Below are 15947 nucleotides of genomic sequence, written 5' to 3' on the forward strand. Positions count from 1 at the left end.
TCGTACAGGAGGCCTTTTGAGGATATTTGTGTAAATATCATGTTGAAATATTAATGGCAGAAGTGATGGTCATTGTTTATTGGTAGGTTAACTAAGGTTATTGGTAAGGATTTTAAGTCTAATAGGAAAATAATAGGCCTAAATAGATTCAATGTGAAAAAAAATAATTGATTAATCTAAAAAATAATCGATAGACTGAGCAATCATCAAAGTAATCATTTGTTACAGCCCTAGACAGTAGCAACTATAATACTGACAGAAAACTACCCCAACAGACTGTGTCAGATAACTTGCTATCAGTTGGTTCATGGCACATACTTGTGTATTATATACATTTTTATTGCATTCAACAGGAATTTCGGTTACAGATGGAGCTGATATACATGGATACAGTGGAAAAGGTGTCACAATTACATGTTCCCACGGCATGGCTTCAACCAATATAAAGTATTTCTGCAGAGAACCATGTGAAGACAGAGATGTTTTAGTGAAATCTGACCAGTCACCTACAGGAAGATACACACTGAAGGATCATGGAGCTGGAACCTTCACTGTGAGCATCACTGATCTACAGGAGTCAGACTCTGGCATTTACTGGTGTGCAGTGGACAGATCTGTTAAAGACACATATAAGAAAGTCAAACTGACAGTATCTAATGGTAAGAATGATGCACAGGATTTGGTGTAGATTTAAGTAAGTGTAAAATACTCATCTGCATGTTAATAATAACTATTATAGCCTTGGACACAAACAGACCCACAACTCCTAAACCAGCAGCAAGTTCTCAATCCTCCATGACACAAAGTTCATTCTCCACATCTTCAGCATCTGGTGACACCACAACCTCATCTTCAACAGGTACTGAACTAATCAGAATATTATTGTATTTATCTATGTATCAAATTATGGAATTATGTTGACTCTCTTGTATATTTAAAGGATTTAAAGGTCCTGTTGTTTCATCCAAACCAGCATTTAATGAGAGCAGTGCACAATATTCACTCTCCTCAGGTAAGGATTATTTCTCTACACACTATAAAATGAAATGAACAAACATTAGTTGCCACATCTTTGCATGTAATGTGAGATCTGCCAGAAACATTTCATGATCAAGCTACCTTCCTTGAAGTGCACGCCCCCGTAACTTAGTTTCTACACCAGGTTCACCCTGGTGAGATATTACCGCAATGTCAGTGTGACTATTTCATCAATCACATGACTAACATAACAGTCTGTCACGTTTCCCCTGTCTATGTATGTTTTAGTTCCTCTGATTATCACAGCCATTGGTCTGACTGTGATGGTGATTATATTTGGAGTGGTGGGTTGGAGAAAGTCACACAGCTACGATCGTAAGCACAGATGCATGGCACTTTTTCATAAAATATTGCCTACAATATGTCTAATGCAGTTTTTTTTTTTTACTGTTTAAAATTTAAGTTGATGCTGAAATCCAAGACACCGCTTATACTACAGAGGTGAGAGACAAAAATCTGAATACTTATTATAATATTTCAAAGTATGCGTATTTACAATAGTTTTGTAATAAGGCATTCAATTGCACAAACCTCAGAAGTTGACAAAACATGGTAGAGCTGTTAGCTTTCTATTTGTTCATTGTCAAGCCTTCTAGCTGTCAAATATCAGTAAATGATTCTATGTAATGCTGTATGTATGTTTAGCAATAACTGTGTACATCTCCTTTGATACTGTCCTCTAGTGGACCATTTGTGTAGCACGTTATTTATGGACATAAATGCAGTTACATAGTGAATTGACTTGTGATTATATCTAAAATACAGAAAAGTATTATTTTTTTTCTCTGAACACTGCCGGTAATTACAAGAAGCTCACAGAGACCCATCTGCAGATTAATACACACACAATCCCCAACACTTGTACAACAGTCATTTACATATGCAGCCATTAGCATGCATGCTCAAGGTTGTGGACCAAGTACAAGGTCAGAAGACACAGTAACCTATAACACTGTGCATTTTACAAAAAAAATACTCTACATGCTTCAAAAAAAATTGTGGACTACAAACTGCATGTTTGGTGTAAGCAAAGATCTCATAACTGAATGTGTTTTTTTATTGTGTAAATAAATATATTTGTGGGCTGTCCGACTGTTTAATGCCTCATTGCCTTATTTGAGCAGCAAGGTTTTTATTTAGTAGTGTTGGGTCGTTCTTGAACGATTCGTTCATTTTGAACGAATCTTTAATGTGACTCGGGAAGAACTAATTGCACCAAAATTACCCCACTGTAAAATTAAAAAAACACTGAGTGAGCACAAATGTGTGAGATAGCTAGTTATAATGGTAATTAAATAATGTTTACATATGTATAAAAGCCTACATTAAAATCTGTCATATAAATTATACTTTTCAAATTATCATATCGAAGTTAGAAATTCAAATATTGTGACAAAATTTATTTTGTAGGGTGCCACAAGTTTGTTAAAATTTCCAAAGGGTGCCGCGACTAAAAAAAGGTTGGGAAACACTGATCTATAGGACTACTGAACAGACATTTAGAAGTTGATTTTAAAATGCAAAGTATTGAAAATAATAATAAAACTCTGTAAACACTTTGCGCTTTTACAACACTATAAGTGTGTCCCATCAGGTAATGAAAAGTTGTACACACACTTGTGGTCTTCATGCTCACTTGAACACACAGGAAATACGTCATGTAAGTAGTCAAGTGGTCAAGTGTAAAGACTGCAAGTGTGGGCATTTGGACAAGGCAACAGTCTTTGGCATCACTCACGTCTTCAGCTTTGCTTTCAATGGGCAGCGTGAAGCCTGTCAACAAGCATATGGAAACATATTAATGGCTCTATTTAATTGTATATAAATTAAATTGGTTTATGGGGGTAATGCACTTATAAGTCTGCGTTCCTGCAATGATGTGTTTAATTACCCACCATATTCCTGCATAAAATTAACATTTGCACTGGACATAATATTTAGCACTACCTTTTATGCTTTACTTGAACAAGAAAAAAAATTATTTGTCCTAAAATATGAAATAAATTTCATAAAAAGCATTCAATTTACCTTTCTCATACACTAATTTTATGTTTTAAAACAAATTATAAGTAAACTGTTTGTATTTCTTGAAAATTGTTGCTTCAATTAATGTTTTGCAAAATAGAACCTTATAATTCCAAGCGGAAAATGACTTTTTAGAATTAGAAGGTTCTATCTGCATTTGACCTGTTCCAAAAATCCCCATTTACAAATTTGAGAGGATTTTGATATTGTACATTTAGAATACATTTAGGGTCTCTGTCATTTTCATGTATGAAAGAGACTTGTTCCCCATATCACTTTTACTATATGGAATGCAAAATCTTTGAAGCTCAATATCTCAAAATCACTCAGAATGCAGATAGAACCTTATAATTCCATGGCGGCGATTTGTGTCATTCTCAAAACTTTTGGCCACGGCTGTTCTGTATGCTGTCGGTGGTCTGGGCATGATCATATTTGCAGTTGGATTGGTCACCGTTCATCAGCACAGGAAAAAAATTCAAGATATCAGAAGGTATGTGCACATATATAAACAAACCCTGTCTAATATCAACATTTTAAAACCAATTTAATTTAAATACAATTAAATAGAGCCATTAATATGTTTCCATATGCTTGTTGACAGGCTTCACGCTGCCCAATGAAAGCAAAGCTGAAGACGTGAGTGATGCCAAAGACTGTGTACATCACTCACTGACGAGTCCTGAGCGCAACAGCAGGCGCATGACGAGTCTTCTTCTTCTTGCTTTACGGCAGATCGCAGACTTATAAGTGCAGGGTGAACTATCCCTTTAAAAAGGATCAAAAATACCCAGCCACATATTGTTTTGCAATGACCCAGTGAACTTGTGTTTTCTTGATGCAGGACGACCGTGTATATGAGAATGGCTCTCCTGAGACAAACAGCACACAGATAAAACCTATCAACAGGACTACAACCAGACAAGAGCAAAAGAGCCAAGTATATTCAGTCTACGAGAATTCACATGCACTCTATGGAAATCTCTGGTCCTAGTGTTAAGGAAAGAAATTCAGAGAACCAGTCTAAATCTGATGGTTATAAGATCAAAAACACATGTCGAGTAAAGGCATTCTAGAAGCTCAAATATTAAAATGTTTATGAAGAAAAAAAATCTATTTATGAATACATGTATATAGGTGACAAGTATTTTGTACTTCCTTGTATGACCACAAGGGCACTATGTCTGATTCTGTTTTTTTTTATTTTTTGTTTGTTTGTTTGTTTGTTTGGCTAGATAATTGTTGTTCCACTTGTTGACAATTCCTGGTCCTGTACTGAGTTTATTTTGTATAATCATATTTTGCATGGCTGTTTGGTTCTATCTTGGACAACCTTACAACTCATAGATATCAGTTCAACTATCAATATGTAAACATTACCATATGCCAATAAAACTTCATAATCATAGTCTCTACGTGTGTTTTTCTAAATAATTATTTTATTTACATGCATTAACCAGTTAGTATTGTGTTGTGTATTTCTCAGTGTCATCTTAAAAGCTCCTATGTGTAATTTTATATTGAAATCATTTTACCTCTACCAGAATAATAATAATTGCAGTATACAATAACTAAGCTTTTATACAGATGGCCCATCTCAAAATATACCTCTTTTCACCAAACAACAAGTGTTTCTGGGTTGGCAAAATTAGTTCGGCACTGGCCAGTGGCCACCGTGTGTCTTGAACTAGAACCACTAATGACAACTACAGGATGTTGTAAGTTTTCAGATGCATTCAGTGTGCTGATATATCAGTACATACAGACAGAAACATTACTGCTCAGACCAATGCATTACAACGGAAGTGGTCATCTGCAAGCATCTGTGGTATTTCAGGGCTGTGAAGACACAAACATGCCCATTCCCTCCATTATCTGGAGACTTAAAGGCTGCTCGGTTAAAGCGGAAAGCTCACACACAACAGAATTACAGCTCAAAATGAAGTCATTTTGTGTTTGGCTCTGGATCTTTCTGTCAGGTCAGTTTTCTCATGGCTCCCTTTATTAAGTTTCCAAATTTTGTTTCTTTAAAAAAAAATGTGTTTCTTACGGTACAATCTCTACATTGGCACATATCATTAATCTGACTTAACTCATCACTCGCTGTGATGTTAATCTAAAATGAATTTAGTGAAATACTGAGATCTTTTCTTTCTTTTTTTAAATCCAACAGGATTTGCAATTACTATCACCAAAGAGATTAATATACATGGACACAGTGGAAAATATGTCGTAATTACATGTTCCCATAAATGGGCATTAAAAAACAGCAAGTATTTCTGCAGAGAACCATGCACATTAAAACTGGTGTTCTGGTCTCATCTGATCAGTCACTTAGTGGAAGATACAGACTGCAGGATTTTGGAAATGGCACCTTCACCGTGAACATCATTGATCTACAGGAGTCAGACTCTGGCATTTACTGGTGTGGAGTGAAGAGAGCTGTAACAGACACATATAACACAATCAGACTGACAGTATCTAAAGGTAAGAATGACAAGACCACACCGGGACAAGACCACAGGAACCAGATGAGTCTTCTGCACAATGTGTCTCCAATGTCTTTCCCTATTTTCTTGGCGGTATTACATTTTCTTTCCTCACACATAGATTCAAGTGAAAGCATCACCATTTCCACACAACCATACAAAGAAACACAAACATCCCTGGATTCGCACACAACTACACCAGCAGCACATTCAGGATCTGCATCTACCACAGCAAGCCTAACCTCCAGAGATTCAAGTCCCGATGCCCTCAAACTCTCAACCTTAGTAACAGGTAACAACTTCAGCCTTTTTATAAACCATGTACAGTGCACATTTAGCAGCCTTTGGCAAGGCTAACAATGAACCAGAATGGCATCTGCCAGGGTTACTCCAGGACAAGGTCTGATAACCACCGATTTATATAAGATGATGTTTTCGAGTAATTTCCAAGCAAAGTTCGGTAGTATACCTATTCGATCTGACGATCGATTTATGCCAATTTTCTCTCTCACTTCCTCAGTGTCTGCACATAGGCCTACTTCACAATATGTTGTCGGTGGTCTGGTCATAGCAGCGATCTTATTTTTAGTTGGAGTGGCTACTGTTCATCAGTGCAGAAAGCGAGTCGAGACCTCAGAAAGTATGTGCACATATATATACACACACACAGACTGTGCTAAATATCAACTCAATGCCTGATTTGAATTGTAAAAAATTTGCCAATACTCTCGTCTCTTTTAAAAAATTTCTTAGGTTGTGCAACAGCAATGCCTGTCAACAGAAATAATGCAGGCGAAGTTGAAGAGGTGAGTGATGAAAGTGATTCTGCAAGGCAGATACTGACCACAAACAGGAACTAAACATCTTTACCTCTTGTCGAATGTCTAATCTTTACATCCTTTTACAAATGGCTGGCAGCCACATTAACAATGTGCTTTCTTTTTGCACAGAACAGCACAGAAATGAAATCTACTGACAACACTGAAGTCAGAAAAAGCCAATCAGATTCAGTCTATCAGAATCTAAACCTCAGGACAGTCCAATCAAGTGAAGTATATGGAAATCTCTGATTGCTGCATCAATTAATAAGGTTCAGAGTACTGGTCTCTAGACCAACAATCCCAGATCTCAAGTTCAAGACAAGTACATTTAATTCAACAAGCCTGTAAAATGCAAGTTTATTATTAAATAATCAAGTATTATCAAATATCAAATATTAGTTCTTGACGTTTAACATCCTGTGCACCTTGATGGCAGAGTGATCATCCCAACTTAATCAGAAGAGCTGCATCCTCTCCAAGACTAGGTCTGTCAGTCAGAACTACATAATATACAGGTGTACAGATAACTTAAACCACATTTATATTTGCTGACAACAGCCCCCAAATGAAGATAAGTCATTACTGTGTAGACATTATAAAAAGTGGCTTTAGATGTCAATATATACTGCTTATTTTATTTGCATATCATTGAGCAAATATCAATCACTTGCCTACAATCCACTGTAATCCATTCTGCAATTGCATTAAGACTGTCATGTTAAGGCAGTTTTTTATTTGTTGCTCTATACATGCATCACGTGTGTTATGCCACTGTTTAATGTTTTTTTTTTAAGATAAAGAATGAATTTTGAAAAAATAATAATAATAATAAAGCTGACGATACATTATTTCTGTTCATCTGCTATTGTTCATCATTTGTATCAGGCAAAAATGTCTGCTATATGAATAAGCTTCACACACACACACACACACACACACACACACAAAAGCCTAATTCAATAATTAGTTCCTGGAATCTTCTGTAAACTTCTGCAACCAGAGAGACTAAAACTACATATATGAACAGCAACCAAAAAACAAAATATCAAAGAAAGTGAAAATGAGACACCTCATTTTGAGGGAAGCGGGTAGTGAATGTTATGTGGCTTTCCAAGCTATTCTTTTGATAGCAGTTTACTAAACTACACTAAAGCTGACTATATTTTATCATGTAGTTTCTGACAAAAAAAAATCAGAGTTTAAAATGAATCTCCTTTAGGTTGACAGCATTAAAATTACATTTACAATAAGTAACTACAAACTAGAAAGCTAGAGATGAAAACTTCATAAACAAAAAACATGAATTAAAACAGTAATGCACTTTTCTTTGTGTACAGATAAATTAACATTCACTGGTGAATGACAAATGTACACCCAACAGCTTTAAAATAACATTACCGGTACTAGTAGTTTTATCATTCTGTATTTGGGTAAAGGCATGGTTTAGAAGATGGATTTTTCTTTGTACTCTCTCATTAATAGTATTTTTGTTTTGTTTTTTTGTTTTTTATCAAAGAGAGTTAGTTTGAAATATTCTGCTGACAACCTAAAAATGCCATGCAAGGATTTTAATTACCATGAACCCTCAAACCTCACATTATCATCAACGACAGGCAGAACTAACCTGACCCTGGTCCTGTGTGAAAAGGGAATGTCCATTCAAACCAAAAGTTATATCAAGAGGAAGTGGTCAGGTTGTGGATATGAGTGTGTGGGCGCCTAGAAGCCAGCTTACATGTGAGAAAGAGTGCACAGGAGAACATAGGCATACATGTTTACTACTGCGCTTGATGGTATAACAGAGCTACAACATCGCCAACAGTTGGTCAGTATCACAGCATTAAAAAACAAAATCTGGAATAGACTGGACATAATAGGATCCCCATTCAAAATGAAGTTCCTCCGTGTTCTCTGGCTTTGGATGTTTCTGTCAGGTAAGTTCTTTATAGATGTGTGATTCAGTTTGCTGAATGATGAAAGAAAACAAGAGCTTTAAGCAGGAAAAAACAGCATGCACGTTTTTCCACAGACCTCTGCCTTTAAAAGCACTGAGTCCTCATCTTCTTCAGGGCCATATTAAGGCTTTTCCACATATAATTATGGGTTACTGCGAACCCCCAGGCTAAAGCCCTATTCGCACGGGATTAGTATTACCTGTTGACCTTCAGTCATTTGTAATAATTGCGGAGGTTGTCTGTGATCTTAATCCCGTGCGAATCGGCCATGTCTGTAATTTGTAAAGTAAAAATTCCCCCGCAAATGACCTACATCATTTCGCCGAACACCGAGGTCCTGTGATAATATTAGTCCCGTGCGAATCGGCATCTCTGTGATTTGGCCAGCATTTGGCGGGTCGTATATCATTTTTCGAGGTCTTTGTTTCCTGTGCGCATTTTTTATCCATCTTTCACGAAGAATGGAGCTGCGTTGGAGTGTTTGATAGTAATTTTGGGTGCTGTACGTCATATCGCTACACCATACAATTTGCAGAAAGAGAAAGCTGAAAAGGTTTTGAGGTTAATGTGTTACATATTATTATATAGAGAGATATTATTTTAACCTGGTGAAATGTAAATGACACAGGGCACGACACTATATTAGTTAATTTTTTTAAATACATCTAACCGGACCATAGAACGGAACTCTCAAGCCTTGACATCGTATCCGGGAGATAAGTCAGAGTAAATTCGACTAAAATCACAGGCTCCGCTTATCCCGTGCGAATGCACCACACGAAATTCAGATGTGGGGGGGTAATTTCAAAATCACACAAGGTCCCCAGATAATACTAAAAATAATACTAAAAATTAGTATTCTAAAAATTAGCACTCCCGTGCGAATAGGGCTTAAGGGTACATTTTAACCTGGGTAAAGCAATATTTTAGATTTACTTTTGTAAGTCTATAAAAGTTTAGGGTTCCCTTAAAGGGGTCATCGGATGCCCATTTTCCACAAGTTGATATGATTCTTTAGGGTCTTAATGAAAAGTCTATAACATAGTTTGGTTAAAATTTCTCAATAGTAGTGTAAAAAACACCCTTTAAACCTGTCAAAAACAGCTCTGTTCACAGCAAGCCATTATGGTGCATTTCCCTTTAAATGCTAATGAGCTCCGCTCACCCCGCCCCTCTCTTCTGTGGGGTGATGCACAGTTCTCTGAGAGACAGTAAACTTTAGCCGCATTCGTCGTGAAACTAGCACATTATTAGGAAAGGCGATTTGCAAAATTCATAAAAAAAAATTAATACTCACTTCTTCTGGAGGTGAAGTTGGATCACAAATGATTCGCGCGAACATAGACGCATTTAGGTAGATCAGAGGACGTATTCCCTTCAAAAGCAAATCCACTGCGTCTTCAGCGGTTTGGATGTCGGGAGTAAATGACGACTGCTATGTTCATTATTAAATCCAATAACAAAACATCTCAATCGCTTAGGAGACATTCTTGTCTACATCTGCTCCGGCGCAGAAACAATGGTGGACTGATGACAGCTCACTCAGGTCTAAGGTAAAACACTAGTGTCAATCAACAATCGTGGGAGGGGCCTGGGTTTGTGTGACATCACACAGCCAAGAATCTGAGAACGGATTGATTTTAGAAAGGGGTCATGATTTATCAATATTTTTCAAAAACCACTGTGTGGATTTTTATCATTATAGGGTGGTTGTGTACACACACTGCCAACACACATTTCAGTTCAAACAACATGTAAAAGTGAATTTTGCATCCGATGACCCCTTTAAATTAGCCAATGAATGTTAAATGTTACAGCGATTAAGTACTCTGAAAAACAGTTGGTGTGGAAACAATTTTCACTCAAAAATTGCTAGTAAATTTCAGAAACATTTTTGTAACTTTGGGAAACAAACATGAAATTTTGAATTACAAAATCTGAAACAATATTTTCTTGAATACTCTAATAATCTTTGTTTTATTTTTTAAATAATTGTTTCATCTACTTAAAAAATACATATTTTAGTGTTATATAATATAAGTTTTATGAACAGTGCTTAATTCATTAAAATTCATGTGCTTTAGTGAGTCTAACAAACTTTTACGCATTTAGTTTAATTTAACTGAACAGTGATCGAACCATATTGCATTAAATGGAGTGAAGAAGAGACCATATTGTTTGTTTGCTTCTGTACATTTTTACAATACTTACAACAACCAAAGCAGACATGGCAACAATTTATTATCAAACTTGTTGAACTCATAAAAATGCAAATAATTATGAACAAAAGATAAAAACCTAATGGCTCCAGGTTAACAGTTATAAGTATGGCAAAACCCAAAGGGAGACATGGGTGAAAAACAATGTAACAAAGTTCGTAGTTCGGGAAGAAGGAGGCGGGAACCGGCGAACATTTAAATAAAACTTTAATAATAAAATAAACCCAAAATAGCGCGACAGCCCCTCGCGGACGACTGTCGCGCACAAACAGAACCAAAACACAAAATAAAATCCAGGCCTGTTCCTCTCTCCTCTTTCACTGTCGTCACTCCTACTTTTATCCTTCCGGAGCTCCTCCGTGGGACTCGAGACCGGTGAGTGGTGCAGGTGTCGCTCATTATCAATTACTCCACTGGCCCCGCCCCCACTCGTCACAAACAGCAATAACCTCTAGCTGATTACAGAAGGTAAAACTAGTTAATGTGTGTTAGATGTGTGTTAGCCTGATCTCTCTGACCTCTCTGGCATGTTTGGTCCTAGAGAGCCGCAGTCTTGCAGAGTTCAGCTCCAACCTTGAAAAAAGCGCACCTATGTAGCCTTAGTAATCCTGAAGACATTGATTAGTTTATTCAGGTGTGTTTGATTAGGGTTGGAGCTAAACTCTGCAGGACAGCGGCTCTCTAGGACCGAACTTGTCTACCCCTGCTCTGACCAAATAATTTCTCCACTGACCGTATCTGTCAGTTTACATTTGTGCTGTAAATAACACATTTATAGGAAATGAATACAGTGGTTGTGAAGCATTCACACTTCCTTTTGTAATGTTCCTCCGGACCAAAAGTACAGTAAGTGTAACAGTAAGTTATTTTGCAAATGAATAACTGAAACCGAAGAGTCTTGAAGAGGAACTGACAGTACCAACACAATATTTCCTACAAACTCCCTAACCCTAACAGACATTTGTTTATCTAACAGAATTTAATTCAACTACTGGTGAAATTTCTAGACAAGGATACAGTGAAGGAAGCATCACAATTACATGTTCCCACAGCTGGGCTTCAACCAACAAAAAGTATTTCTGCAGAGATCCATGTGGATACGGAGATATATTTATGAAGTCTGACCAGACACCTAAAGGGAGATACACACTGAAGGATTATGGAGCTGGAAACTTCACCGTGAACATCACTGATCTACGGGAGTCCGACTCTGGGATTTATTGGTGTGCAGTGGAGAGAGTTGGTCCAGACACATTTAAGAAAGTCATCCTGATAGTATCTAAAGGTAAGAATGATGAGCAATATTATGCATTTCATTACACTGCCAGTTGATTAATCTTATATTCCTAATAGCAATATTGCATGTGAGACAAAGTACAGGTGCATCTCAATAAATTAGAATGTCGTGGAAAAGTTCATTTATTTCAGTAATTCAACTCAAATTGTGAAACTCGTGTATTAAATAAATTCAATGCACACAGACTGAAGTAGTTTAAGTCTTTGGTTCTATTTATTGAGATGCACCTGTAATGAAGGGTTGAGTACGACCATGTTGTTTCATATTAAATGGCAAAATAAGAAGTTTTGAAGAGCTATTCTTTAGGCTGACACCAGAAATACAGACATGTCTTTGAAATTACTCTAAAACTTACAAATAGCCAACACTGGAAACGGGGAAGAAGTGACTCATCACAGGATGATGGAAACACAAACAAGCAGTGAAATGCACTCGACTAAACCAAGACACTCCTTTTTCTTATCTTCAGCCACTAAGGACAGCACACTCTCACTGACATCAACAGGTAGTCAAACCTCTTAGTTCAATGCCTGCATTCTATCTTAAGGGTTTACTGATGTTAAGTCCTCTTTTTAAAGGTTTTGTCAAAGAATCTGGTCCAGCAGGCAAAAAAACTGACATTGACAAAACTGAAATATTGACATTTCACATACTGTATGTTATGTAATGCAAATCAAAAATGGTATGACCCAAATGGTTTCTACAATAGGTGCTGAACACAAAAAAGGGCTCCTGTTTCTCATCATCATCATCGTGCAGTACATTGTTTATTCTCGTTGTGGTCAAAAGTTATTTGTTTTGCAGTATTATTTTACATAATTCTATGATAAAACACAGCACCAGGTATCATATCGTTCACTACTAAGCATGTCTAGCTGTCAGACAAAAGTTTTTTTTTTAACAAAACAACCCCAACCACAGTTGGCAGCCCTGCAAAAGCATAGGATTGTGTGATATCATAAGCAGTGAAGGATACATCCAAAAGTCGATCAAATGAAGGTATCTCAGTAGACATATTCTAGAGAAGAAGTGGACATGTGCATCACAATAAGACGTAGTGTTGAACATCCACGCACTCTCAGAAAAAAAAGGTACAAATGTTGTCTCAGATAATATGTATGAACACTCATAACTTAGCTTTCTTCACCAATATCCAATAAAGTGAAAACGGTGCATCTTAAGACAGAGCTACGGTGACCGAGAAGTGCAAAACAAATCACAATTCTGAAAACAAAATAACAAGTCAGAAAACACAACGACAAATCAGACAAACCGGAAAAGGTAGGTATAGTTTGAGACAGCGCCATTGGTTTGGGATTACTCACTGCTGACTGCACGAGACATATATATGTCACATGTATATATATATAATGTTTTCTGAATTGTTGTTGTGTTTCCTGAATTGTTATTTTGTTTTTAAGATTTGCATTTGCGTTTGTAATTTGTTATTTTGTTTTCAGAATTGTGATTTGTTTTGCACTTCTCGGCCACCGTACAGAACAGACATGTTATGATAACACGCGACACGCCTTACAGACTTCGCGCGCTTTTAGTCAGCAAGTTACAAATCCATCCACCTGTCACCTGTCATGCACTCGGCGGGTTCAGCTCCCCCTAGTGGTTGAGTTTACAGTGCTGCAGTTTACTGAGTATTGACAGAAAAGAAAAAAAAGAAAATCTATCCAGATTTCTGCAGAATGAGGTTAGTTGTCACACTCTTTGGCTTTAGCATTATTATGGTAGGTTTATTTTTCAGATATAGTTTTAGCAATTTACTAAACGTGTGAGAAGTACGTGATACAAGGGAAGACTCTGAAATCACTGAAGTGTTTGTACCTTTTTATTAGCACATGAAATATTGCAACACATTCTGTAAAGGTGAGTTTTGTCCACAGCTGAGCAGGTGTGACGACTCTCACTTTGATCAACATGTCTCACATGTGTTCATGTTCCTGCAGTGCTCTGGTCTTGATTTAAGTACAGGTAAATAAAAGCCTATGTATTTTACTTTGCAAAATTATATTTATGCTGCGACTTGAATGAGAAACAAAACAGCAAATCCTTTAAATGTCTAGATATGGAGAGAGAGAGATCACAAATGCCTTACACTACATACAAACACAGAGTGTAGTCATGCTTGTTTATTTGGATTACAAGAGATGTAAGGCATCAGAGTTTTAACTAAGATGGAGCTGCAGATGCTTAATAAACAATGCACACTCAAAAACATGATTAAATTAAACAAAAAATACTAAAGCAAGAAAAAGTCTACTTAGTGGATCTACTTAGATTAGTCTGGATCATCTAATGCTCCTGTAAATCACAGATAAATCCATCTCTTGGCTTGCAGCAGATCTGCAAAAATGACAAATACATAAACGAGTGAGATCATCACAGAGCATGAAACTTTATGAAGCTAAACTGACTTTTAAAGGGGTGGTTGATTGCGATTTCACTTTTTTAACGTTAGTTGGTGTGTAATGTTGCTGTTTGAGCATAAACAATATCTGCAAACATAAACAAAATCAAGCCTAGAAAAAAAACAGTGAACCACCCCTTTAAAGCTGCTATGCAAAGACTGGCCTTCAACATTGCAAATGGCTTATGTTGAGACAGAATAATTCATGTTTTCTCACTTGAGGTTTCAGGTTTCTTTGTGTCTGTATCTCTTTCATCTTGAACAGAAGCATTTTTTAGGATCTCTGGATTCAGAGGCCTTTCCTGCAGACATCTGCAACAGAATCATTGTGACACAAACTGGAACTACTTTTGTGATTTTTACTGCAATCCATGAACATTCAGCTCTGCACATTTGTAACGTTTGAAAGTGTATGATAATTAACATGCTACCCACAGAACCTCATATAAATTAATGTCAATCCAGGATTTTTTCAGGTGTTTTACTCATATTTTGAATTATGCATTGCACTGGTTTGTGTATTAAAGTTAAAGGAAATGTTTGTCTATTTAATAGAAAATAGTAGTTACATCATCTACCAGCAGGGGCTCATATGCAAAACCCCTTGTATTCAAATGCAGAGAGATTTTCTGATTTATTGTCTGGTTGAAGTATCTACTCACACATGAGCGTGATGCTGACAGCAGGAGAGGGCAGGTGTTCATGTCCTCTGACGGCGCAGCTGTAACGGCCAGAATCACTGCGCTCTGACTGAAGCTGGAGTGTTTCGCTGTGGATCTTTAAAGCCTGTCCATTTTTGTACCAGATGAATGCGTCTGTCAGACTGCATGTGGTTTCACAGGTCAGATTGACTCTTTCTTTCTCCAGCACCAGCTGTGGTGCCTTTACCTGAAGAGCTGGAGAAACACATCTATCTAACCAGGACCAAGAAATGAGATTATTAATAGAAACGAAGGAGTGAAGTGGATTACCAGAAACTTTAAGTTGAATTACTGGTTGACCAAACCATTTTTGTCTTTCAGTATAAATTACTACTCTGAAACAATAAGCTCTCTCGTCATTTTCAGTGATGTTGTGCAGTCTGAGGACAGCAGTTTTGTCTGTCTTTAATGTATTCGACCCTGTCTTTATACTCTGGATATTTTTTTAAACTTTTGATCTCTACATCTGGAATCTTTGTCCAGAATCTATCGATCAATTTATACTGCTGAGGGTATGTATACGAGCATGACATGTTTATTGTGGATCCATTAGGAGCACATATTGATTCAGTTTCATAAGTCAACTTCTGCAATACAAACATATAGAAGAACAGCAGTGAAGCTTGAGTGTTTGCAAATGTTAATAATATCAATCAGTTGTTGTGAAGTGAGATGTGTTTCAAAAGTCCTGCAAATGAGAATAAACAGTGTTGCAAAAAAGCACAAATTATCATAATGATGCAGAGCAAAAAGCACATCAACATGCAGACCAAAATATGAAGTCCAACTAAATTCAAGACAAGTTGATATGATCAAAGGAGGCAAGAAAACCATCATTTAATTTCAAAACTTCAACCACACTACCTCTCTCTTCCGCCCTCTAAAGACATGTGAGCCATGTCAGCAAATGTGAACATGCAAAGTGATTGACAGGCTGAGACTGGCAAAAATATCAGGGATTAAATATAATGGATTTTTTATGT

The 15947-nt window shown here is 36.8% G+C and overlaps 2 protein-coding genes across 2 annotated transcripts; both read left to right on the forward strand.

Annotated features, from left to right (window-relative positions):
• The first annotated feature begins 375 nt into the window (after window positions 1–375).
• Window positions 376–4057, forward strand: LOC107747179 (CMRF35-like molecule 1). The gene is made up of 6 exons (XM_016561614.1): window positions 376–659; window positions 740–859; window positions 941–1012; window positions 1267–1353; window positions 3668–3723; window positions 3908–4057. The coding sequence occupies exons 1-6, from the start codon at window positions 428–430 to the stop codon at window positions 4055–4057; spliced, it is 717 nt and encodes a 238-aa protein (XP_016417100.1). The 5' UTR covers window positions 376–427.
• A 945-nt stretch (window positions 4058–5002) lies between these two features.
• LOC107747180 (trem-like transcript 4 protein) lies at window positions 5003–6528 on the forward strand. The gene is given in 5 exon segments (XM_016561615.1): window positions 5003–5042; window positions 5237–5359; window positions 5362–5550; window positions 5674–5844; window positions 6503–6528. Coding segments are annotated over 5 exon segments (549 nt in total).
• Window positions 6529–15947: the final 9419 nt, after the last annotated feature.

The sequence above is a fragment of the Sinocyclocheilus rhinocerous genome, unplaced genomic scaffold (assembly GCF_001515625.1).
Source record: "Sinocyclocheilus rhinocerous isolate Xijiao unplaced genomic scaffold, SAMN03320098_v1.1 scaffold1310, whole genome shotgun sequence".
NCBI lineage: Eukaryota > Metazoa > Chordata > Actinopteri > Cypriniformes > Cyprinidae > Sinocyclocheilus > Sinocyclocheilus rhinocerous.

What these genes read in the sequence shown, in the direction of transcription:
- LOC107747179 (XM_016561614.1), top strand. Translation starts at nt 428, where the DNA reads ATGGCTTCAACCAATATAAAGTATTTCTGCAGAGAACCATGTGAAGAC. An exon ending in CAAACTGACAGTATCTAATG is followed by an intron (nt 660 to 739) that starts GTAAGAATGATG and finishes TAACTATTATAG; the next exon opens with CCTTGGACACAAACAGACCC. An exon ending in TGAGTGATGCCAAAGACTGT is followed by an intron (nt 3,724 to 3,907) that starts GTACATCACTCA and finishes TTCTTGATGCAG; the next exon opens with GACGACCGTGTATATGAGAA.